General features: G+C 41.1%; 1 protein-coding gene across 9 annotated transcripts in view; it reads left to right on the forward strand.

Moving 5' to 3' along the window:
- The window catches only part of ADAM22 (ADAM metallopeptidase domain 22), a 462,480-nt gene that overhangs the window by 390,922 nt on the left and 45,228 nt on the right, over positions 1-26,330 (forward strand). For 3 of the 9 annotated variants that reach the window (XM_077490871.1, XM_077490872.1, XM_077490873.1), the window contains exons 24-28: positions 1,471-1,579; positions 5,340-5,430; positions 8,091-8,108; positions 18,688-18,882; positions 24,654-24,754. In XM_077490871.1, coding sequence (XP_077346997.1) covers positions 1,471-1,579; positions 5,340-5,430; positions 8,091-8,108; positions 18,688-18,882; positions 24,654-24,754 — 514 coding nt within the window. The remainder of the gene's footprint in view (positions 1-1,470; positions 1,580-5,339; positions 5,431-8,090; positions 8,109-18,687; positions 18,883-24,653; positions 24,755-26,330) is intronic. The other 6 variants (XM_077490878.1, XM_077490874.1, XM_077490875.1 and 3 more) reach the window with 2 other exon arrangements.

Consider the following 26,330-nt stretch of genomic DNA (forward strand, 5'->3'; position numbering starts at 1 on the left):
GCGTCCCTGGTGGTCCAGTGTGGGCATCCAAGGGTGGCTGTGCTGATAATCAATCAGCACAGACCCTCCCCTGTCAGAGGGGCAGCCAATCGGGTCTCGTCTACTCGCGTCTGACAGACGCAAATGAGGAAAAGCCAATCAACGGCTCTTCCTGTTTACACTGTGATTAGCCGTGATTGGACGCGGCTGATCACATGATAAAGAGTCTCCGTCAGAGACTCTTTACCTAGGTCGGTGTTGCGGTGTGTCAGACTGACACACCGCAACAACGATCGCCGCGATGCGTGCCCCCGGGGCATGCAGTGGCTTGATATTCTGGCAACGTCATATGATGTCCGCTCAGGATATTGAAAACACTTTGCCGATGTAATTTTGCTATATGGTGGACGGCAAGTGGTTAAATAAGGACAGATGTTTCTTGTAGCATTTACTTATTAGATAAGAGCATGCTGCCGCTCACCTGAGACAAACTTCAGCCTGTGTGAGATGCGGTGCACAGCAGGGCTCCTGTCAGTCCGTCTTCCATCTGAATGAATATAGTCGGCACCTGCTTCTGAATCACATACAAGTCTTTATTTTATTCGAGGATAAAATGCAGTGTGGTCTCTTGCGTGCTTTCTGCCCTCAGTGGGCTGTAGTCATGACTATGGCCTGATGAGGCCAGAAATGCATACGGGACCCCATGCTGTATTTTGGAATAAAATAAAAGATTATATCTGATTTAGAAGTGGGTGCCGACTATATTCATTCAGCATTTACATATTGAAATCCATATTCCCTTAGCTCAGGCATGCAGGCAGGAGGGTGTGCTTAGCTGAGAAAGCCCCTCCTCCAGATGAAAAGACATGTAGCAGAATACATTTTGGCCAAAATGTATGAAGAACTTAGTATTTTTTTATGTTTTTCGGAAGCACCCTGTACATGGCTATAACTCAAATAACCTATGACTTGCTGTCAATTTGACAGGTAAAATTTTTTAAAAAGGCATTATACGAGTGACAGGTGGTGTGTAAATAAAAACTTCATAGACACTTTCATAGTCTGTTGTCTTGTTTATTTCCTGTGTAATGATAGGTGTTGTTAAAGTGTACCACTAGCCAAAACCAGAACAGAAAGTGTTGAGTAAAATGTGGCCATGCAACAGAAATAGAACTGTTACAGCTCTAACTTTGGAAAATGCCGCTTTCTCTTGTGTCTGTATAGCAGGAAGTGAAGGGAAAGCTCCCCAAGGAGACAGCAAAACAGAAAACAAATTCAAGTTTTAACTATTTCTTACTTCATCCGCAAAAAAAGGACATTTTTGGTTAGATATACGCTTTAACTATGGCAAGATATTTTTTAGACCTGACAATTTGCATTGTGGGCCTGAGTAATGTAGTTACCCCTCAGGTGATGCATTTTTAGCTGCATTTGCACAATAAACCAATTGCCACACATTGATATTAAAAATACTTTTGTTGTCATTTGCAGATCTGTAGCAGTGAAGTGAAGTGTATCTGTGACAAGTACTATATTGGGGAGGACTGCAGCACATTTTTTCCATATAAAAGCACGTCCAAGCCAGATGTAATTGATGATGGTCAGTATGCCCATTCTAAGCCTCTACTGCTGGGTACATCTCTGTTTCCTAGCTTAACCTTGCAAGTATTTAATTTGACATCATCCCATTCATTATTTCTTCATTTTCCTTTTGTAATTGTTAATTTTAAATTTTTTCATTTAATGTTTTCATTCTAATCCAGTAGCAGTTCTATAATCTATTGCAATATGATCGGGATTCTCCCAGAACCCTGGACTGGCACCTGGCTCAGCCTTTCAGCGAGCCTGGGCCAGCCGCACCCGCCCGCTCCACAGCCCAACGCTCCAGTGAGTGCTTGGGAGAGATGGGTCAGAGCAGACAGCAGTGAGTGACAGTCACTAGCTCTATGCTCAGGAGAACTGAACGATCAGCAGTGTTTGATCACTCGGTTCTCAGCCAACGGGCGACAGATGCAGCTACGGTAGGTAAATATGAGTCTTTAACCTCCCTGGCGGTATTCCAGAGTCTGGCTCGGGGTGAGATTTAATTACCATAACCGGTATTCCCGAGCCAGACTCCGGATTGCATCGCAGGATCCATGGAGGGGGTTACTTACCTTGTCCCCTAGATCCAGCGATGTCTCCCCGCTGTGATCAGCGAGCCGTCATGTCGCGCTCGATCTGTGACAGCACCGGGCTCCGTTCCCTGCGAGCGTTGCGACGCACGGGGACGGAGTTCGGCGCCAAATTCAAAAAGTAAAATACACAGTATAGATACAGTATACTCTAATCTTACAGATTACAGTACTGTATCAAATAATTACACATCCCTTTTGTCCCTAATGGTTTGTCCAGTGTCCTGCATGCAGTTTTATATTATAAATACTGTTCTTTATGCCAGGAATCTGGAGATTGTCCATAGCAACCAAAAAATGCCCGTTTACATCAAAAGTGGTTATAGACCAGCTAGAAAACAGCGATAATAAATTAGAATCACTCGCAGAATTGAGCGATAGTAATTTGTGGGGAAATTCATCATCAAACACTAAAAGTAATGACAGCGACAACTCTGCAACTCAGCACATTTCCGTGTTTTTGATTTGATTACATTATTGAATAATATTTATTATTATTATATTATTATTTGTTATAACTATTTATAGTTATTTATTTTATTTATTTTATTATATTTATATTATATTATATTATAATTTATGATTTCATATTTAAAATGTTATCATACCCGGGATGTCTATTAGACTCTTGTTTGGACAGATTTAACTGAATTATTTCTAAGAATTGCAGGCCTACAATATAAAACGCCAAATTTCCATGCAAAACAATTGTACCGCTTTCAGCACCTAAAATCTGAAATAATCATACCGCCAGGGAGGTTAGAAAAAAAATCCCTTAACTTCTCTTTTAAGCTTTGGCAGTAAAACCTGGAGGCTGATTGGTTTCTGTGCAGAACTGCACAAGATTTTGCAGGCTCTAGTTTTAACAAATCTTCCCCTCATATGTCCTCTCTCAGCCTTTAGCTTATGTAAAGTGAACCTGTGCTTTGTCCATGCCCATGCACTTTCATTAAGTTTCCCTACTACACCGTTTAGCTGCCTGGTGTATACTTGAAATGCTTAGTAGTTCCAGGTGGGTATGAAACGCATGTTCCCTTACCGCCAAAGATGCAACACTGAGGATTTGAGCAGCCAATCACCAAGCCGCAGCAATTTCAATGGGTTCTCTATGCTTTGACCAAAACAACCAGGCAAGCAAATTGGTTGGAATGCAAAGGGAAGAGGAGTATAAGTAGCTTGGAAGTTGGATTTTAGGTGAATTTATTGCTTTTTCCCTCCCATTTAGAGAGGGTTGTCTGTGCAGACTAAAATAATTATGCTACAATCAAACACGAAAGTTATAAGAAAACATAGCTTCCCTGGAATATGTTTATATACTCAGATGAGGGCAGATCTCTGATAGATGGTACCACACAACCAACTGAAACATCCCACCCTGGCCAGCAAGTCTGTTTGTTTGTCCTTTCTAAAGTCCCCCCCGCCCCCCCTTTTTTTTCTCTCTCCTTCTTCCCTTTCTCTCCCTTCACCCATCTGTTTCCTTTCTCTCCTCTCAATTCCTTTCTCCTTTCTATCTATTATATAAAAAATGTGGGTGCCCTAACCATGGGTGCATTTAGTAGTCTTATTTTAGCTTACATGTTGGTGCTATTCATCTCTGTACAGTCTATGATCTTCACTTTTGTACCTTTAATGCACTTCTCTTATTTGACTACTTGTTCGCTGTTCAAAATTTGATGCGACTGGTTGGTTACCTTTTGTACCCTAAATAAAGAATTTGAAAAAAAATTAAATTATGCCACATATAAAATAACTTAATTAATTTTATAGTATCTACAATTTGTGTCTAATATAAATGAAAATATTGTAAATGAAAGGCAATGTATGTGACTTGCCCGTAATTTACTTTCTGTTTGCTGTCATAGCGTACTGTGCAAGAGCTTGTTAGTCAGTGTAGCAAACCTTACCTGTATGTATCCCTAAATGTTGACTTGTCTGTCTACAGATGAGGGTGGATAATTCTCCTGGCACTTCATCTAAGTTTGTAGCCTAAAAAGAAGCACTTTTTTCACCCAGCGGGAAATTGGTTTGAGAGCAGCATAGAAACAAATCCCCAAAAAATTGAGTTAATCTGTAGCCAAAACATTGTTTTGTTTCAGATAGAGTTGGGAACTGTAAGAACCCTTGTCAAGTTTCTATTTTGCTGTCTGAGTCCCTGCTGTTATCTGTTTGTCCTAAAGACCATTGTTGCTAAGAGAGACGGGTATGGGAAATCTAAAACATTAGCATTGTCACCAGAACAAGAGGTGAGAATAAATCCTTCAATGAGGACTGGGGACAATGGTCTAAATGGGGAATTCATATTACTTTGGAGAGATTTCTTTGCAGTTTCTCTTGCGTCTTCAGGACAGAAAATGAAGGGAAATCGATCCAAGAGGACACAGTAAAAACAAACCAACAGGGGTTTTAACCTTTTACTACTCTATGATAAACTAAAAAGAAATGTTTTGGCTATACATACGCTTTTTATTTGATTTTAAGAGTATTTTTAATCTAATAACTGTAAATTCAATTGAAGCACTTTTACAAACAAAACAATGAATTGCAGTCAATTCCTCAGTAGTTTAGGTCGACCATACACGGTTCTAATCTCGGGTAGTTGGGCAGGAACTGCCTGAGAGTCTAACCATTAATGGACAAGGCTAAATGTACCAAGCTGATCGATCGATCAACTTTGGTACAACCTTGGTTGCAGGAAAGAAATTTGTCTATGGCCTGCCAAGTGAAGTGAAGTGAATTGTCTTTAGTCTGTTAAGATACAAAATAATGGACACAATTGGATTGATTTAATAAAACTGGAGTGTTTGAAATCTGGTGCAACTGTACACGGTAGCCAATCAGCTTCTAACTTCAGCTTGTTCAATTAAGCTTTGATATTAAAACTTGGAAGCTGGTTTCTATGCAGAGCTACACCAGATTTTGCACTTCCCAGTTTTAGTAAATCAACCCCACTATATGAAAACACAAATGCTTGTTGCTACCATTGTTGAAACAACTGGCCAGTGAAGGCTTCATGTGTTAAGACCCCCCTACTGAGCAGCAACATCGTGGGGGTTGATGGATAGTTTTCCCTGTCCCAAAGTGCAAAACAACTTTTAATCTTCTTGTACTGTATTATGTTATTAACTAACCTTGTATGCATGTAAGATAACACTAATAACGATTAATTTACTTGTATGCTTCTTTCAGGTGTGGTTAGCACAAACATAATCATAGGAGCAATTGCTGGTACCATGCTAGTGTTGGTGTTGGTATTAGGAATTACAGCTTGGGGTTACAAGTAAGTGATGACACAGCATGTATTCTGATTTAAACTCTTTCATTAGATCAATGTAGTTAGAGGAGACATACGGACCCATGAGCTCAGAGATTTATGAGATGCAGGGAAAACTGCTTTACAAAACGGATACATAAAGTGCAGTAACCTACTGTAAACAATACAATGACTTTTTTTGCTATTTCTTGAAATTTTTCTATTAAATAACTTATTAAATAATTAAACAACACGTTTTTCTTATTAAATAACTCAATCTCATCAGTTCATGATTCAAAGTGCTTGCAATCTAATGTGCACACAAGCATGATGTTGGGGCAGTTTAGGTAGATCTACCTACAAGTGTGTTTTGGTATGGAAACTCACTAAACATGTGGAGAGCATACAATCTCCAGGCCAAAGCAAACCAGTGATTTGCTTTTTTTTTTTTCACAAGGTGACTTAAAGTGAAGTTCAGCCTAAAACTGACTAACTCTATTCTACTAAATCTACTGGCAGACACATTCTAAGATTAATCTATCTAACCCTGTAAAGCAAAAATTGCTATACATACCTTTTCTGCAGCCGATCCAATCCGGTCTCCAGCGATGGAAGCTGTCTGCAGGAGACAGCCAACAAGTGACGTCATAGACTTACTATGGGCCTTCCATCGTCGGCTGCCTCTCCTGCACACGCCAACACTGACAGCTCAGCGTGGGACCGGATTGGCTGCAGAAAAGGTATATATAGCAATTTTTTTAGACTGTGGCTGCAAGTAGATTTAGAGCTCAATACTAAATTACAGTGCCTTGTTCCACAACCGTGTCTCTTTATGGAGGTGGTCATCTAAGTGAAAGAGAAAACTTTGCCTTCTCATGTTGCAACTGCCTCTGCTGAATGGTGATCTGATGATTGGTGGGTGATTTTTAAGAAGCAGCAGGAGTAGTGGAAGATGCACAGATCCACTAAATTAGAGTGACTGTAAAGTACTTACTGTACCTGCTCTATGCAATGGGTTTGCACAAAGCTGTCCACACTAAGGCCGCATACACACGGGCGGACTGTTCGCCCAACTTAGTTCGTCAGACAATCCGACAAACAGTCCGTTCAAAATTTGCATGAACGGACTTGACCACACGCGATGAGCAGACAGTCCGCTGAAAGCGTGCGCGATGACGTGAACGGCACGTACGACGGGACGAGAAATTCGACGTCCAATACACAGCAATGCAACCTTCGCCGTGTAAATCCTTTCTGAGCATGCGCCAAACTTAGTCTGTCGAACTAGCCTACACACGAGCGGACTGTCCGCTGAAACCAAGTTTGGACGGACTGTCTTACGGAAATTCCATAAGACTTTGTTCGTCAGACTGTCCGCTGAAACAGTCCGCTGAAGCCCACACACGAGCGGATTGTCCGCTGAAACACTGTTCAGCGGACTAAGTTGGGCGAACAGTCCGCCCGTGTGTACGCGGCCTTAGTGTACTCCTGTGACACACAGGAAAAGTATGGCCAAAATAGCTTTGGCCATGTTTCTCCTTTAAATAATAATTTATGCCAAGTTAATTGCAATGAGATTAACTCAAATATTACCTGCACTAATGCATTCTAAAAAAAAGTATGCTTCATGGGCTTAAATTAAGCCAGTGCAATTAGTGTGAAAATTATATTTTCAACCCATTATTTCATTCAGAAGAAAACAGAATGGCCTTTTATCACCAATTTATCCTAAAAATATAATCTTGTTAATTCAACAGGGGTAGTTTAATAAATGAGTAGAAAATGTTCACTTTGCAAAGTGAATAACCTGAGGCCTACACTAAAATTTCAGGCAACCTTGGATAGATTTTTGATATGAACAAATAATGCACCTCTACGGGAGACATTCCACATTCAATCCTTCATTGAGGTATAATTTAAAACTCTAAAACAATATTTTTCAATATCGTCATATAAATCTTTAAAAGGTTTATTTTTACACTTTGCAGAAAGAATTTTCCCCATCTGTCTTTTTAAGAATTGCTTTAGGGTGCAGTTGCAAAGACTTTAACATCTAAGATTTTTAAGCCTGTTCTCTTGTTCTGACTTTGAGGGTCCATCTTTGGCTGTTTGCTGTCCTACCTTCATCACAGCGATAAAGATTACCACTAGGGATACTGAATCCCAGTGCTGGTTAACAGGCAAGCAGGCCAACATTGGCATGTTATAATGAAACTAGATTAATTTACACTATTGACTAAGAGTTTCTGGACACCCAAACTATATGGCCAAAAGTATGTGAAGTTCATTTGTTTACTGTGAAGAGTACTGTTAATGCTATGAGATCCACATACATTTTGAAAATGGTGTACTTATTAATTTTGTTACACACTCTTTTTGCTAAATGGGCACACATTTCAACAGGAAACTTCAAACTCTTGGGGGGAAGCATTAACAGTGCAGTATAAATGTTCATGGTTTTGGAATGGGATGTCAAAAAAACTCATAAAGGTGTTATGTCAAATGTCCGTAAAATATTACACAATAGTGTACATTATTGTTCTCTTTGTTTTCAATTCTTGTACAATTTTGTTCTATTAAAATTCTCAATAAATTCTACGTTAAAAAAATCTAAATACAGAATAAAAAATAAAAAATCAAGAAATTCTACATTAGTAATTCTTTGTTCTCTTCTTTAACATGAAAAGAAACTATCGGAGAGAGAGGTAAGTAGGCTGCCTTTTCATTTAGCTGCATTTCATCACTCTCATGTAGTTTACCTGTCTTTCACAGTTTACATTTGTATGTACCATGCTGTTTTCACTGGTGGGTAGTCCTGATGTCTGCTCTGCTTTAGAGAAAATTGAAATTTTATGAAAAATCTGCAATCTAATAATACATTTATTTGGTATTTGAAATGCAATTTACATTATGCCGTGCTGTACAGAATAAAAAAGAGAGAGAGAAAGATGTTTTAGAAATAGTAAATTGTAGGTTTCTATTGTACAATACCCATTTGGGCTGTGTGTTGCCCAAACAGCATGCCATCCTCACACCTATATCCTTGTCAGATAACAATACAAGGCAATATTTTCTGCTGTTTCATCATGTTCAGGTTCATCCTTGATGGTTTGCTATCACAATAACAACTGAGCAGGATTATAACAGTCTAATTTTATTTGTTTCAATGTTTGTCTGCAAGATTTAAAATATATTGTTATAGAAAATGTTAGAAGTTGTCTCTGTGCTTTGTGTCCTAACATGGGTAAAAAAAACAAAAAGATAAACACAACTATAGTATAACTTTACTTTGGTCTAACGGAAGGAAAATTGTCAGCAAGGTACAATTTTTACACATTTTATGTATTTCTGTTTATTTAATTTTCTTTAGTATATTACTAAAATAAAAATATTACAGCGCATGCTTTACTGGATTTTTTAGTGAGTGCATGCTTTTGTTATTGTAACATTTATCTTGTAATGTGTATGTATTTTTGACATGTTTTTACATGCTTGATCTGCTATATTTCCATTACTGTTTTACATATGCAAACTGGTAGATTCTGTTTTAATGTCAAGCTTTCATCATAGCAGTGTTTAGAGCTATAGTTCTGTAAAAGAAACTTCCTCAATTTTAATTGCTCTGATTCAAAAGTAAAAAAAAGTAGTCTTCTTTTTACATGTATAGTTCATCAGCTATTACATAACCTTAATTAACAGTTAAAAAAGTAAAGCCCCGTACACACGAGCGGACTTTTCAACATCCAAAGTCCGTCAGACCGAGTCCGTCAGACTATCCGATCGTGTGTGGGCTGCAACGGACTTTAGCTTCGCAAAAGTCTGACGGACTTTAGAAATGAAGCATGCTTCAAATTTTCCCGACGGAACTCCGCCGGACCCGGTCCCCTTCGAAAAATTCGCTCGTGTGTGTGCTACTCCGACGGACTAAAACCGACGCTAGGGCAGCTATTGGCTACTGTCTATGAACTTCCTACGTCGAATCCAGTCGTACGTCATCACGTTCGACTCCGTCGGAGTTTGGTGTGATGGTGTGTGGTCAAGTCCGTTCGGTCGAAAAGTCCGCCAGAACTCCGCCGGAACTCCGTCGGAACTCCTTTGGAGGTCTGTCAGACTTAATCCCTCTCGTGTGTACGGGGCATTAGACATAGTATGCCTGTCCTGGATTATTATTGGAAGACCATTCTTTGTAGATAGTAGAGGTGGTTTATACATGGCTCGAGAAAAGCAAAATTGTTACTGTTTCAAGTATCCTTTTTAACACTTTTAAGCCCCTTTCACACATGCCGCTTGTCAGTTTTTTTCGGCGGACCTGAATGGATGCTCCATGCAGTTCTATGTAGCGATTGATGTCAGCGGTGACATGTCCGCTGACGACCGATCTGCTAAATTCAGACGGATGAAAACCCTATTTTCCATCCGTCTATCAGATCGGATGAAAACAGACAGGCGGATCTATTTTCATCCGATCGCCATAGCGGAGATCTGATAGGTCCGTCTCTCCACAGTAAGCAGAGATGGACCTATCATCTGCCAGCTTAGCGGGGATCAAAGGATCGATCCCTGCTGAGCAAGGGGAGTCTGTGAAAATGGACATCAGCATGTGAAAGAGCCCTAACACAGCCGAGTCACGGGGTAGCTCACTCATCCCTTCTAAAAGATATAAATGAAAATGACCATAGACATGCAATGACAGCTACTAAAGCCGCTGTTTTTGATCTCTTGTCTATGGGGGAGGGGGGGGGGGGCAGGTATACAACCCACCACCAAACTTGTTGGAAAACATCAATTGGGCAGGCTACAAAATCTCAGAATAAAGGGAGCCTGGTACATTACATACATTGTGTAGGCCCTTAAAAATTGGGTGCTGTAGTGACTACCACTGAATGATGCCATTGTCAACATATCCACAAATCAGCAAGTGCACCAAACTGCTCAATAAGAGCATTTATTTTTACAGAAAGACATGTATGTCTTTCTGTGATTAATAAAAGCTCTTACTGAACAATTGGGCATACTGGTAACATTTGGCCTCCTGTTGAAAAAAAATATGTGCTGCATCGTATAAGTGCATCTACACTTACAGTTTTCTCTTACTCCTGCAATGCCAAACAAACACCTGTTGACCCTACCAGTGAATTTCACCTAATTCAGCTTCCTGTGATGGTGTGGAAATGATGCTGCATGGCTCCTAAGTTCAGAGCAGAGTTGCCACTCTTGTGTAGGCTGTGTCTTCTTGCACTACAGCTTTGCATTGCTGCTTGTCAATTAGCACCTGGCTACACCCAGTCCTGCCCACTGCTTTCTGAATTGACAGCACAGTCTTTGCTGCTGAAACCTCCCACTGCAAGCTGCACTGTTGAGAAGGACTAGCACGAGACACAAATAAAGGAGATTTGGCTCAGTCAGGGAAGGCAAAGGAAGTACAGAACTCAGAGCAGATATTTATAGATCATGAGTTATATGCTGCTACTTTCAGGTGATTTGACACTAGCAATAGCTATATTACCCTTCACACTCTAGCTGTTTTTGCTTGTGACCTGTTCTCCTTTAAAGAAGTATTTTTTTCTTTTTTAACCACTGAAGTTTTTTCATTGGAATCTTCTATCAACATCTGACTGCCTATGCTACCTAGCAGCTTCCATATTGATCGCTCCCGATGTTTTCCTCAGGCACCATACCTGGAACCTGTTGTATGTAACCGGCCTGTAATATTTGCTTTGAGCACTGGATCCGGCATTAGGTGCTATCCTTGGCACAAAGTGCAGTATGTGATTTTAACTGCAGAGTGATATACAGATCCAGAGCCATAGTCAATTTTTGTATAGTTTTCCAGACACTGAAGACCCCTTTGGGTTTATTCCAAGCATGATGGGACAAAAGGGCCCAACAGCATGTGTTCTGCAGACAGCCCACAGCCTTGCTTTTTACTTTCCATGCTACCAGCTTCAGGCTAAAGAAAGATGGATTTGATAATTGCCTTTCACCATCTTCAGGTACAAGTAGTACCGGGTACAGGTACGGGGTTCTACTCAATCATATTCACAGTCCCAAAACCAAATAGGAACATCCACCCAATACTGGGCTTCAAAACCTTAAACAAATTTCTTTGTGCACAAAAATTCTTGATGCAACCTACAAGGTTTGTGATTGCTTTACTTAGAAAAGGGAAAGTTAGTGCACCAGTAGAAGCCTATTTCTATATTTTTCATTCATCACACCAATGCGTCTAACTAACATTTTGCTGTGGGAGGCCAGCACTACCAGTTTGTGGCACTGCTATTTGGACTCTGTTCTGCACCCTAAGTGTTACATAAGTGCTTGCCTCACTTCTGGCTTTTCTGTGAACCCAGGGTATTCATATCATAGGTTACTTGGATGACCTTCTACTGCCAGTACTCCTCAGCCAAGACCTTGTCTGGCAATGTCCAAAGGAATATCCAGTTCCCTCAAAACTTTGGCTGGATAATCAACTTTCCAAAGTCTGTTCACCAGCCCTCATACCATCTGAAGTACCTCGGTCTAATCTTGGACACAGCTGAAGCAAGAAACATCCTTCCTCAGGAGGGGATTGCCTCTGTAAGGTCCAGCTCTCAGACCTTCAGTTCGCTATATCAGACGGACTTTAGAACATGTTTCAAATCTTTCCGATGGACTCGAGTCTTTTAGAAAAAAAATCCTTTATTAAAAAAAAAAAAAAAAAATGTCCCACAAAGTCCATTCATCTTCTCTCGCTCCGCTGACGGGCCGAAAAAGAAAAAAAAAGTAACCTGCGACCGACACGACTCTATGGAAGGCACCCGCTGTGTGACACGTCTTCGCTTTGACAGTTCTTATATAACTGAGGGTGGGGCCACCCATTTACGTAACCGGGTGGCTCCGCTCCCTCTGACGCCCCAGGAAAGCCACGGGGAAGTCCCTGTGCGTCAGAGGGGGCGGGGTCACCTGGTAATGTCACGTGTGGCCCTGCCCTCAGTTATATAAGAACTGTCAAAGCAAAGACCCATCATACAGCGGGTGCCTCCTATGGAGGCAGGTCAGTCGCAGCTTTGTTTTTTCTTTCTTTTTGGTCCATCGGGGGAGCGAGAGAAGATGAATGGATTTCATGGGACATTTTTATTTTTTATTTTTTTAATAAATGACTTGTCCCAAGCTGTGTCTTGTCTTTTGCACCATTTTGACACTTTTTTTGTGAAATGGTAGGGGTACATTTTGTACCCCGTTACCATTTCACACAGGGGTGGAGGCCAGGATCTGGGGGTCCTCTTGTTAAAGGGGGCTTCCAGATTCTGATAAGCCCATCCGCCTGCATACCCCCACAACCACTGGGTAAGGGTTGTGGGGATGAGGCCCTTATCCCCATCAACATGGAGACAAGGTGCTTTGGGGGCTACCTCAAAGCACCCACTCCATGTTGAGGGTATGTGGCCTGGTACGGTTCAGGAGGGGGGGCTCTCCTGCCCCCCTCTTTTCCTGATGCCTGTCAGGTTGCGTGTTCGGATAGGGTCTGGTATGGATTTTTTGGGGGATCCCGTGCCATTTTTTTTTATTTTGGTGCGGGGTTCCCCTTAATATCCATACCAGACCTGAAAGGCCTGGTATGGAATTTGGGGAGACCCCAACGCAATTTTTTTTGTACATTTTGGATCGGGTTCCCCTTAATCTTCATACCAGACCCAAATGGACTGGGGGGATCCTATGCTGTTTTTTTCAATGACTTATTTTATCTGTATTGCCGGGACCAACAATTCATTATAGCCGTGAATACTTTTAAATGACATTTTTTCCTTTAGAAATGTCATTTGTGCAGGGACTATTCTAAACACAGGGAAAAAAAACGCTGCTTTACAGGCAAAATTTACAGGAATATTTCACTTTTATTGTTTTACTTTAAGCATTATTATTATCACTGCTCCCGAAAAAACTGCCATTTTGAAAACTTTTTTTTGCATTGATACATGTCCCCTGGGGCAGGAGCCAGGTCCCCAAACACTTTTTATGACAATAACTTGCATATAAGCCTTTAAAATTAGCACTTTTGATTATTCATGTTCGTGTCAAATTTTTTGCCTGTTCGGTATGTTCTGGTGCTAATCGAACCAGGGGCTGTTCGGTTCATCCCTAGTCCTAAATGATAGGTGCATCACTGATTTGATTATTTCCATCTAACTCTGAGCAAGGAAATTCAACTCATGCAAAATTCACTATTGCTCATGGAAGGACAGAAGACTTAGGCTAAAATATGAGTATTCCTTGGTTTTCTTCTGGTCTTGACAAGTGTCTAGTGCTGAGTATTGCCAGGGAGGAGGTTTCTGCTTTATCCATCCTTTTCCAGAAGCCCCTTGCCTTGCATATCTTTATCATTACATTTCTACAGGGTGTTGCTCATACCATTCCCCTCTTTCGACCTCCTGTGTCACCTAGGGATCTTAAATGCTCACTTAGATGTTCACTATTCTTCAGAGCCCCCCTTCCCTTTTGAACTGATTAAAGACCTTCCTTTGGAAGACCTCAACTTTTAAGGTGGCTCTCTTGGTTGCCATCACATCGTGCAGGTATCTTTCTGACTTAGCAACTCTCTCTGTAAAGAGCCTTTATTGCTTTGCACAAGGACAAGGTGGTTTTGATACCAAATCATTCATTTTTGCCTAAGATAGTGTTCTCCTTCCACTCCAATAAGAACATTGTCTTCCCTTCCCTCTGTCCCAACCCAAAACAGGACAAAAAAAATGCTGAAAGTGGTTAGGGCTGTCAGGGTTTATGTGAATTCTACAGCCACTATTCACAAGATTGATTTCCTTTTTTCCTGCCCATGGGCCCTGTGTGCACTGTGGGCACACAGTGTTTCCTGTTACACCATTGTCTGGTGGATCAGACGACTAACTTCCAGAGCCTATGCCTTTAAGCAAAAGCCCCTCTCTTTCCCATCAGAGTCCATGTCACCACAACAGTTGGTGTCTCCTGGGCTTTTCATCATCAATCACATGTATCCCAGATTTGCAAGACCATCACCTGGTCTCTGTTCAGTTCTACTGGGTGGATGTTCAGGTCTCATCTGATGTGAGCTGTGTCTGCAAGGTTCTTCAAGCTGTTATTTGAGAATTTTGTTCAGGTTCCTTAAACCTTTGTGTTTCTTGTTGACCTGTTGATAGTATGTTGTTGCCCACACCTCAGTTTTATTACTTGGGTATGTCCCAGGGTCTATGAATACCAGTCTCATACTGTACAATTAAGAAAATAGGAATTTGGACTTAACCAGGAAAATTCCTTTTCTTGAAGTACAGTACAGGACACGTAACCCCCCCCCCCCCCCCCCCCCGTGTGTTCATCACTCCTTATTGCTTGCTAAAGACTGGAGCCTCACAGAGTGGGTGCGGTTATGTGGGTACACATCGGAGGTAGCCCTAGCAAAAGTTTGTGTACAATCACCTGAAGGTAGCTACATAAAGCCTTTGGTCTATACCTATATCTCGTACTGTACGAGAAGGAATTCATGGGTAAGTAAAAATTCCTGTTTTTCTGTTTACTTTGAGGATTGTGCATCACATAGTAACTGGATTTGATACTTGAATGAACTGTCATACAGAAGCCTCTATGAATTGTGCATTGATGACAATTTTCCTTAATCAAAGATATGCTTTTAGAAACATAAACACAATTGATTTTTTTTCCAATTTGCTTTTGCTGTGAAAAAACATCTGTGCAACGGAAGTGAAATATTTTGTACCTTGCACTCTGTGTGTTGCTGATGTCTTTAACCTGCCATAAAGGCATTTAACTGTGTAACAACAGTTATACGTTTATTACAAGCCTCATGTAACTTTTACCCATTTATCAAAAAAAATACATTTAGAGTTTTTAAACAAACTTATTCTTAAATTGGTATACTTTGTTACATTTAAATAAGATTATCAATCCAACAAGAAACAAAGTAATGGAAGTGTTTTAAACACAATAATTCTAATGGAGGTCTGGATACAGAATATATGTAAAAATTACTCGGTGCCCCTAAATGTCCCTGATCTGGACCTCTCCTTGTTAATCTAACCTTAAAATGGTAGTAAAGTCCACCTTGTCTAAAATATGGCTTACCTATAGGTACAGTAAATCTCCTAAACGTGCACTGTTTAGGACAGGGTAACCCAACCCGTGTCGGTCCGTAGGCTTGTTGATGAATGGGCTGCATAGCGGGAGGTGAATGGCAACCGCAGTCCTCATAGGGGCTACCACAGACCTCGGTCACCGCTCGCACCTGCTGTGCTGCCATGCCCGAGTGCCATCTCCTGGCTCCTCTGCCCACCTGACCAACAATGGGCTCCTAAAAGCATGGCAGGGGGCGAAAGGTGCTACAGATCAGAATGGAGAGCTTCTCCTGTCCCCTGCCCTGCCGATAGGATGACATTGTTGGGCGAGCGGGGGAGCCAGGACAGTACACACGGACTGTGCACAGCCTCTGCCCTGCCAAAGGTAGGAGTCCTAAGCAGGGGAGGCAGAGATTAGAATGGGGACAGAGGAAAGGGTGGGCAGACTGCAGGGGCATTGTGATGGAGGAGGCTGTGATTGCTAGGGGCACTGTAATATAAAGATGATGGCACTGTAAAGGGGCACTGTAATCATTACAGTGCCCTTTTACAGGGCAGTCCCCTTTACATCACAGTCCCCATTTACATTACAGTGCCCCCTTTACAGAGCAGTCCCCTTTACAGAGCAGTCCCCTTTACAGAGCAGTCCCCTTTACATTACAGTGCCCCTTTTAGAGAGCAGCCCCCTTTACAGAGCAGTCCCCTTAACATCACAGTGCCCCTTTACAGAGCAGTCCCCATTACATTAATGTAAAGGGGCGCTGTGATGTAAAGGTGACTGCACTGTAAAGGAGGCTGTGATGTGAAAGGGAGCTGAGACACTGATATAAAGGGGGAACTGTGCTGTAAAGAGGGATTGTGGTGTGAAGAGGGGCTGAGGACAGACTCCATGAATATTCCATCCCCCAACCCATCCACCAAACACCCCTCCCCCCACCATAGTCCCTGGGAAAATTGGCTGCCATGAAACTGGTCCCTGGTGCCAAAAAGGTTGGGGCCGCTGGTTTGGGAAATATTTACTTTAGAAGCAGCCGGTGACGTCACCGGTGCATGCACTCTGAAGGAACAGCTTACCCGTGCTGTTTCTTCAGAGCCCTGTACCGTAAACAGTGACTCCTGCGCGCATTTGATGAAGCCTGCGAACCTGAAAGGAAGACCAGGTGAAGATGGAAGCACCTACAGTGGTGACAGTGCACCGCTGAAGGGCTTCGTTTTCAGGTAAGTTTGTCATAATGTACTAGTACGCCTTGCGGGAATCTGGTCCAACCTAGAGATTCACCCATCCTAAGCATCAGTGTTAATTCTACACACATACCTATATGCCAAAAAGTATTCTGGGTTATGGTCCACGTGGTACCAAAAAGCCAATATATACATAATGGTCGGAACACTGGAAGTATAAACTTTTGGTGTACTGTCCATTATTCACATTTCTACCAGTTCTGGATATCAGCTCAAAAAATGACTGATCTTTCAAAACGTACCTTGTGTGAAGAACTTGGTGCTTCTCTGTCTTCTGGGACATATGATAGGTGTGGAGGCACTAGTCAAGTGATTTCTGATGACGTATACATTCAGGTAGAGCCAACTAGTTAACAGAACCACCACTGAAAGAGACCAATTGCCAGGGAAAAACAATTGGCAATTTCTCTACAATGTGTACATTTTTTACATTTCCCTTTTCATTGTCTTTTCATTGATGGATTGATAATCTGGATTAAAACCCTTTCATAGTTATATATTATCAATAGGTCTGCTTTAATAAACCACAATTTCAGATTTAAATAACAGGTAATGTAACATAAGGGACATTTGTAATGCCCAGGAATAGCAGAAACCCCTGTGTTGTCACTGGCATGTAGTGTAAATTGGTGAAGGTAACCAAGGCAGTAGTGAAAGCCATCACTGATCATAGTGATAATCAATCCAAACAAGTACAGTTTAATTACTATAACAGAAAACTTCCTTCATTAACTAATGAAACAGCATTCCATAAAAATCTAGTGAATTTTAAGTCACAATATATTCAGTTATATCTGCAAAAGAGAATCAGCATAGTGCTTTATCAGTAGGGGGTTAAGCAGGGTAAAAGGTGTTTAAGTAGACTTCTACCTTAAACTTTACAAACCTATGATTCACCCAAGATTCACCAATGGGGTCTTAAACAGAAATACTAACACCATAATTACATTTAACATCCTCTTCCCCCCCCCCCCCCTCTAAATTGGGTGAAATTAAAGAATATGCCAAGGACTACCTACAGGGACACCCACCGCTTGTTTGTCTCAGTCTACATTACCTATACAATTGACACACATTCACCTGTACAAACCCTGAAGATTTCTTTGTTTGCGTTCACTCTGTGCAACATTTGCTGGTAGTCTATATAAATCCAACAAATGTTGCGTACCTCTCCCCTCCAGAGTTAGTTTACCAATGAAGGTTGAATAAAACATGGAACTTTTTTGTTAACAGAGACCACTTGATCAGTGTCTTGGCATTGGTCAAGTGACTGGCGACTTCCTCCTTCCTATGGTGTTTTAGCCCTTTCCTCTTTTGTGAATGTTTAATTACTCTATGTTCTGACCCAGGTCCTCCACCCCACCTCTCTCCATAACCTTTTATGTGGAAGTCAAGGAAGCCTTTCACATAATAGCTCTTTCCTCTTCTGTGAATGTCTAATTACTCTCTGTGCTGGCCAAGCTCCTCTGCCCCTCCCCTTACCTCCCTAAGTAACCTTTATTTAGTAGTCAAGGGGAATACTATTGAGTGTCTACTGGGGCTGCTGACATTACAACCAAGATGGCGGCACCCAGCAGCAGTCTGACAGCTTTTGGATATCTTTACATGAGAGGCTTTTACAGGTAAATAACATGCATATAATACAATAACTTCACGAATAATATAGGAAGATTTTTGTTGAAATGAATGGTCTGGCAACAAGGTCTCTTGATGTCAGAGTTTTTTCCTGGGCTTTATTAGTGTCCCCCTATTCGTTACAACTGAAACATTGACTAAGGTGTTTATACAGAATGCCTGTGGGAATCCACATATGGCCAACTTCTTTGTTCTACAAAGTGAACGCTACATGTCCCATCTTCCCTCTCTGTCTTTTCCTTCTGAACTAATATTGCCTTTATGTCTGTGTCATTTTCTGTGTGTGTTTGTCTTGTTTTCTGACTTTACGATATCTATTGTGCTTTAGACAAATACCCCAGGGAGATTATGTAAAAAAGGCTGGAGATGTCGACTCTTTTTATAGCGACTTGCCTCCTGGAGTCAGCTCCAACTCAGCATCTAGTTCTAAGAAGAGGTCTGCTATTCTGTCGCATTTTCAGATATCTGCCTGTTCCATCCCACATTATTCCATTAGTCAGAACATTTCATTGTTTTGCCGAAGGTTTGATCACTTTTTTATTTCCTACTTTGTGGAATATTGAATAAGGGGCTTTCCCTAAATCTTTGACTAGAAAGTAGCAGTGGCTAGGGTACCTTATATGCATTAAAAGCTCCATTGTTGCTTTGTAGCCAACAGTACACAAAAATGGCAGGTGGGTGCTTCAACACTTTTTCCAGTTATGAAGGTTTTAGTGTGTTTTGTTCTATACAAATCCTACACTATTATGGTAGAGCTAAACCAAATTGGCTTTATACACTGGGGCTGGACAGCCTTCCTGATCACATGACCATTGTGTTTGGCATTAACAGTGGTCACCTGATAGGGAACCTATCCTGCCAGCCCCCAGTCATAGCAAGAGACAGCTTTGACAGCTCAGTCAATGAATTGGGAGTTCGCAGTAAGCATGTCGTCAGCACGGAAACCTCGGCTATGGACACATATGTGCGGCACATAGGCATTAAAGCCCACCTTCTTTGCTGCCACACATATGCAGTCAGCAAGAGATTAATATCATTTCAAAAGTTGTTCTTAAATCTACAGTCTTTCTTCAAAAGAAAATCTGATGATCCTTCCATTAAAGTGTTAATAAACCCAGTAATATGAAAATAGTTCACAACCCCCCCCCCCCCCCCCCCACAGTGCCCACAGCTTATAAATCTTCTTTTTCCATTAAAATACTGCCACTATATACCTTTTAGGATGATCTGTATACCACGGTTACATGTGCTGAGAATTCAGGAAGGAGGAGATTTTCACTGCAGCCTGTATACATGCCCACAAGTGTGATGTCAATATCATGTTACCTGGCTATCTTTGAGAACAAGAAAAAGTTCTCTCTAGCATAAAATACACAACTGAGCATGTGCAAGTCGACTACTCTGCCTGTGTTAGCTGACCTTCCCCAGATAAACATTGCAGGAGGGGAGGATCTGTGCATACAGGATAAAACAGCCTTTTTACACAATGCAGAAGATTAACCCCTTAAGTTCCACAGTGAGTATAACAAGCATGCTTTACTGTTGTGGGTTTGGTAAAACTTTAAACCTTGTTCAATTACTTTCTACTATGGGGTGTCAACTGGATCCCATTTGTGCTTCTGCATTGACAGTCTAGCTTGCATGGAGAATACAAGCAGCCATATTGACAGACATTGCACAGGCATGGGTCACTATTGTTACCATTATGAAGTCAGTCCAGAGCAATGATGTCAAGTCAAAGCTGCTGTTACTGTTTGGGTATTCAAGCAACTGCGGTACCTGGGTACAATAGTTAGCAGCACAAATTCCTTAGCCCACACTGTTTAGCATCGATGAGAGACTCCGCAGGCTGAACAAGAAAAATCTGAGTCTGTATGGCTGGCCTAACTCTAGACCTGGGATATCTAATCTTTCTAAACAAAGGGGGAGTTTGCTGTCCTGAAAAGACAAAAGAAGTGGATGCATTAGCCTTGCACATTACAGTCATTTATCCTTTTGTTCAAGTATTAAAACAGATGTATACTCAAAGATTTGGCTCTGATGAAGAAGGGACCCCCCTCGAAACATGGTTCCATTTAAGTCCAGGAGGTGTCTTCCTTAGACTGAAATTTGTGCAGTGGCTTGGGTTATATAAATCCCTGTTGATATCGATGAGCTTGCTATTTCTTGCTGCTTGTGAGTATACAGCCATTTTAATACTTCAATATAAGAATCTATTAAGGTAATGTGCAAGGCTGGTGCGCCCTCTCCTTTTCCCCTTTTAGTCTTGTATATGGGGTCCCCAGTCCCAATAGGGCCGCAAAATCTTGCAAACACACATGTGCTTGAACTGTGGAAGAGTAAAGGTCCATTAGTACCGCTCTTGAATAGAAGAGGTTGTTTTATTTGGCAATTTTCTGTCCTTCAGATTTTAGGGGGGCAGACTGTTGCTAGTAGGAATAGAAAATGTCCCATCATCAATAGAATTAAATGCCCCATCTTTGGGAAGAATAGTGCCCCTTGTTAATTTCTGTGGGAGAAATAGTACCCCATTGTTGATTGTTAGTATGAGGAATAGTGGCATGTTCAAAATTTTGTGCTCCAAGGGCCCGATAAATGCAAGCACAGGGCCACATCCAGTTTGAAGACCACTGCTCTAGACTATATGAGCTCCCAACTTAGAGGATAGTTACTGTATACTGCAGTAAATACATTAATAGCAGTTTTGTTTTGGATCAGATGTCTAGACTTGTGCAAGACAACTAAAGAACTCCATTGTGTGTCTGTACTAAACCCAAGGCAATCCACAGAACAACAAAAAAAGCCTATTTTGTCCTGTTATGCTCAGCGTCTGCAGCTTACTGTGCTAGCACTGGCAAAAAGGCTTACCAAATGGAATAGCTTAATAATGCTAAGTGCACTCAATGGAAAAATGTTCCCTCCACATTTTTAAACTACACTGAAATAAACATCATTGGAAGAAGTGAGCACAGCACCCACTTCAAGTACCTTGTTCCTTCAGTGTTATGATGGCTACAAAATGACTGGGTAAGCTTATGTTGCATGCACACAGTGTTGGCAGCTAATCTTTAAATACATTGCATCACTAGGAGCTTGTGATGTTGACTTCTCCAGGATGTATTGTCTGAAGCGTTAACCTAGCTGGCCAAAGGTGTGCCATTGCTGTGTATATGTGACAGTGTTTAAAGTAAGTTTTTTTTTTTTGTTTCATACATTTTTTAAAGAAAGTTTTAAGTAGTCATTTAAAGTACCTATTCATTTTTCAAAACATGAAGTCATCCATTGGATCATTTGCAGTTTAAAATATGTTGTAAGTCGTATTTTATTAGCTGTCTTGGCCAGACAAGACACACTGTTGATTATCTGAGCTGATTATGAAGCTTCTGCCATTAATTATCATCCTGCTACTTTATAGTCAAAGAGATAATTGATGTCATAATATGCAATGACTTTGATATAGTTTATAGTGGCTGTTGCATGAGAAAATAGTGAATTAGACAAAAAAGTTTCAGTGTAGTACTGAGATCTAGAACAGTAATATGTAAATTCAGACCATTAAAGTAAATCCAAAGTCATTTTTTTTCATAGGGAAAGAAATTGGTTAAAATCCTTGTTTTTTTATTTTTACTGTTTTCCCCATTGAGAAGATTTCTGTTCACTTCCTGTCCAGTGGATACAGCAGGAAGTGAGAAGAAATCATTCCAAAGTGAGGGAAATCTCCTCTTTGGCTGGGTACACACTAGAGCATAGAGCGGCTCACAGAGCGGCTCACAGCAGGGGGTCCGGTGCGTCTCCACTCACCGGTTGGACCTGAAATGGACCAAAAGACGCACAGAACCCCTGTGCAATTCACACCAGACATGTGTAAACTGGCTACACAGAGAGCCAGTCACAATCTCCTGCTATACCAATTGGATGCGGAGAAACGGCATCCAATTTGCAATAGTATGAACCTAGCCTTTTACAGTTGTCACTTCAACAAGAGTCCCCATTGAAATATTTGCCCTGTATTCTTGTTCCAGTGACAACTAAAATATTTTTATTTTCCCTCATTTTTAGTCCTGTAACTATGGTCATTAAACAATGGTCATTAGGACAAATGGACAGGCTGAAGCTCCTCAGCAGGGACTTAGCCATAACATTTTTCCATGCTGGGCACCATTATGTTCCACATCAGACAAGCATGCTTTTAGGTTCTCTAAGCTATCAATTACTGTTCATTGATCTAATAAGGCTTCACCGTAAAATCTTTGGTCCAGACCAGAAGAAGAATCATTCTATAGAATACGAGAATCTATTGTGTCTTTGAGGTTATGAAGGATGCCACTTGTAACTGTGCTTTGTCTCTGTGTTATGTGTACACTTAGAAAATCAAAGCTGGTCTTGTTATCCTTCAATAAATCATCAAGGTAGATTCTTTGTAAATGAACAAGTGCAGCATTTTACAAAGGGGGACTTTTTAAGTACTGCACCCTGAAACACAGAAAAGAATAAACCTAAAAAAAAAAAAAAATGTCCCATCATAGGACATTTTGGGTGGATCGTCAAAGCTAAGCTTTAGTCTGTATAAAGCTGCTGCCTTAATGCAGTACATCAATTTCTCAGGTTCCTGCCTTCACCTTTGGACTTCCACATTCTGGGAGCCCCTTATCTAAGGGTGATTCAGTATGAAAATCCCCACCTTTCCTGAGAAAGTTGACAATGTCCCACGCTCCCTCTATAACTCTTTATTGGACAATAAGGATGCCCATCGAATTGAACAGCAAAGAGTGTTTAGCAGAAAGGGATTTTTAAGGGGCCACACTTTCTCTACTTCCTCAACAAAAACTGAGGTTTGCATATTAGAACTTCCTTAAGGGGCTCTCAGGGGGCTGAAGACATTGGACAATGGTACATGCAGGCATCAGCGGGCATCTGCATTCAGGCAACTACTTTACTGTGTTTGCACAGAGGAAATATTTGCATTAAGCCAGTTTTCTGAAGTTAAAGATGTCACTTTAACCCACCCAAAACCGAAATTTTTTAGTGAGCTGTCTTTCTTTTAAGACATCTCAGAGGCTCAGATAGTGAGATCCCCCTCAGCACTTACCCAATTGTGTCCTCCCTACCCTTCCCACTCCATGTACACACAAAAATATACACCTTCTTTTGGATTCCTATAACAGCCAATAAATTAACACCCAACAAGGAGAGAAGAACCTCATACTGGAAGCAGCGAGTTGTTAGAACTCTGAATTTCAGAACATAGATCTAAAAAAAAAGAGTCCCTAAAAATATAGGAAGCCTCCTAGGGTGCATTCACACTGGGCATGTTTGAACTGAACTTTGCCCAAGTTCCATTGTCCCCCTCCACCCCCCCCCCCCCCACTGGTTTGCAGTCACACTGGGCGATAAGCAAGTATTCCTAGGCACACTTACATCATCTCCTTTACCAACCAGACCACAGTGTTGCCGCTTCTGTGCTCATTCATCTATGGAGAGTTCTGTGCCCAGGCATCTATGTAGAGTTATGTGCTCAAGTACGATTTGCACTCATACTGAAGCAACCATACCAGACCACAAGTGGTTCTGGGCATGGTGCACTTAATCATTCTTGGGCAAGGATCAGAGCACTCACACTACAAAAACGATGTGGACCAAGGCAGCGACCCATAGAGTTCACTTCAGTGTGAGTGCACAGAGCTCTCCATAGATGTCTAAGCAAACAAGTAGGGATCACTGTGGCCTGATTGGTAGAGGTGATGATGTGGCAGGGAACTCTTGCTTATGGCCCAGTGTGAGTGTAGTTTAGTGGGGGAGTGGGAAGGGGGGACAATCAAACTCGGGCATGGTTCAGTTCAACCGCGCCCAGTGTGAGTGAACCCTTAGTGAATCAGTTGACCCACATCTACCCATAAATTAGTTTTATGATAATCTTGTGACATTACTAGCATCACTGTGTAAGCTAATAAGCCCAAAGAGACATTAGTGTGCTTGATAAGGGAGATGACCTAGGCTGACATCACTGAGAATGATGTCCTTGATTGCTTGTGAATTAATTGGCCATATTTTGGTAATACTATAAAAGACCACAGAAAAGCCTTTGTTCCTGTTAAAATAGCAGTTGCCTGGTCAGTAATAAGACAGATGTTAGTTAATAGGTAAGAGATGTCTATGTAATCATGTCTAGTTTATTTTTGAATATGTTTTTGTTACCATGTGTTGTTTTTGTGATGATTGTTTAGTGTAATAATCATGGGCGTGGCTGTGATCACCACATGTGGTAGGATTTAGTGGTATCTGTTCTGTTTTCAGATCGAATGGTCTGTCTCACTCATGGAGTGAGAGGATACCTGACACCAAACATGTCTCTGATGTCTGTGAAAATGGACGACCGAGGAGCAATTCCTGGCAAGGTAAGTTCTGAGCCTTCGAATTGGGATACAAATCAAATTTTAAAGGTTTTCTTTTTTTAAAAGAGTGGATGGGGAAAAGTCTTAAAGTGATCAAAACTGAGGCATTAATTGGTCAAGAAAGAAATCCACCTACTTGGCCTATGAATCTCATGGTCTCATGACTATGCTAGCCAGTATTTTGAGGTTTTAAAAAAAAAAAATAATAATAATATACAGTTTACCTCTACAATACATACACATTTATCCATGTTCTGTCTAGGAGTCCCTTTTGTCTCTGTAGTCCACGAGAAGGGAACTCAGACAGGGCTGAGACCACTGCTTGCGATTTCAGTGCAGCACTACTTGTTGTCAGTACTACAGAGGCTTTTTTTTTCAAGTGATATCAAGAATAATAATAACAGCGTTAAATGAAAAACGCAAAAAGAAAAGCGCGAATCAACACTCACCAAACTTCTACTAACTCAAAATTAGTTATTATTATTATACAGGATTTAGTGCCAACAGTTTGCGCATCACTTTGCAATATAAAAGGGAGGCAATACAGTTACAGTACAATAAAATACAAGAGGGTTAAGAGGGCTCTGCTCAGAAGAGCTTACAATCTAATAGGGTTGGATTAGAAGCTCACTGGATTTCCAGCAGGATCAACAGGTATTTTTCTCCCCTTGCAGCACTTGTAAAGACACAAAGCATGGGGACATGTGATTGTATTGCAGAAATGCACTGAATGTTTTTCTGTTGCCCAGATATAAACCTGAAAAGGTATGGTTATCCCTGAGGGTCATTAACTCTCTGGATAATATAACTGACCCTATACTTTGAATCAGCCTATGAAGATATAAATTAGTTGGCAGAGTATACAAAACAAACACAGATATATACTGTAGTTCTAAGACAGATGTGACACATGGGTCCCTCTGCAGTCTTTTTTATACAGTATTTTGCCCAAGGTGTTATTTGGGTAAGCATATAATAGCAAGCTTTGATGCATCTCTGACATTAGTAAGAATGTAATACTAGCCTTAATGTGAATTTATGATGTAAAACAAGGTACTAGTTTTGGAGCTAATAGTAAATCAAACATATTTTTAGTATATTGGCAGCAGTTAAAAGAATTCAAACAGCCAATTCCCCTTTGTAATAAAACAAAAAGAAATACACTTCAAAAACGAAATGGTAATTCCACATTAAAGAGGTTGTAAACCGATGGACCTTTTTTTTCATGCCCTGCAAGGTAAAGGCATAATGTGCTAGTATGCATCACAAACTAGGACACTATGTTAAACTTACCTTAAAACAAAGCCGAGATCTCTGCGTGCTCCCATCTTCACCCGTCTTGCTTCCGGGTTTGCCGACACTTCGGCTCTGTGACTGGCCGGAGCCGCGATGACGTCACTCCCGTGAATGCCGCCGATTATGGCACAGAGTTTAGCGTAAGGGACAGCACCGCTGGCCATTCCTTCAGAGTGCATGCACCTGTGATAGTCACTGGCTGCATGTAATGTAAATATCTCCTAAATGGTGCCCGTTTAGGAGATGCTTACACTACCTATAGGTAAGCCTTATTATAGGCTTA

The sequence above is a fragment of the Lithobates pipiens genome, unplaced genomic scaffold (assembly GCF_037356315.1).
Source record: "Lithobates pipiens isolate NorthernLeopardFrog02 unplaced genomic scaffold, aLitPip1_a1.2 Scaffold_19, whole genome shotgun sequence".
Classification (NCBI taxonomy): domain Eukaryota; kingdom Metazoa; phylum Chordata; class Amphibia; order Anura; family Ranidae; genus Lithobates; species Lithobates pipiens.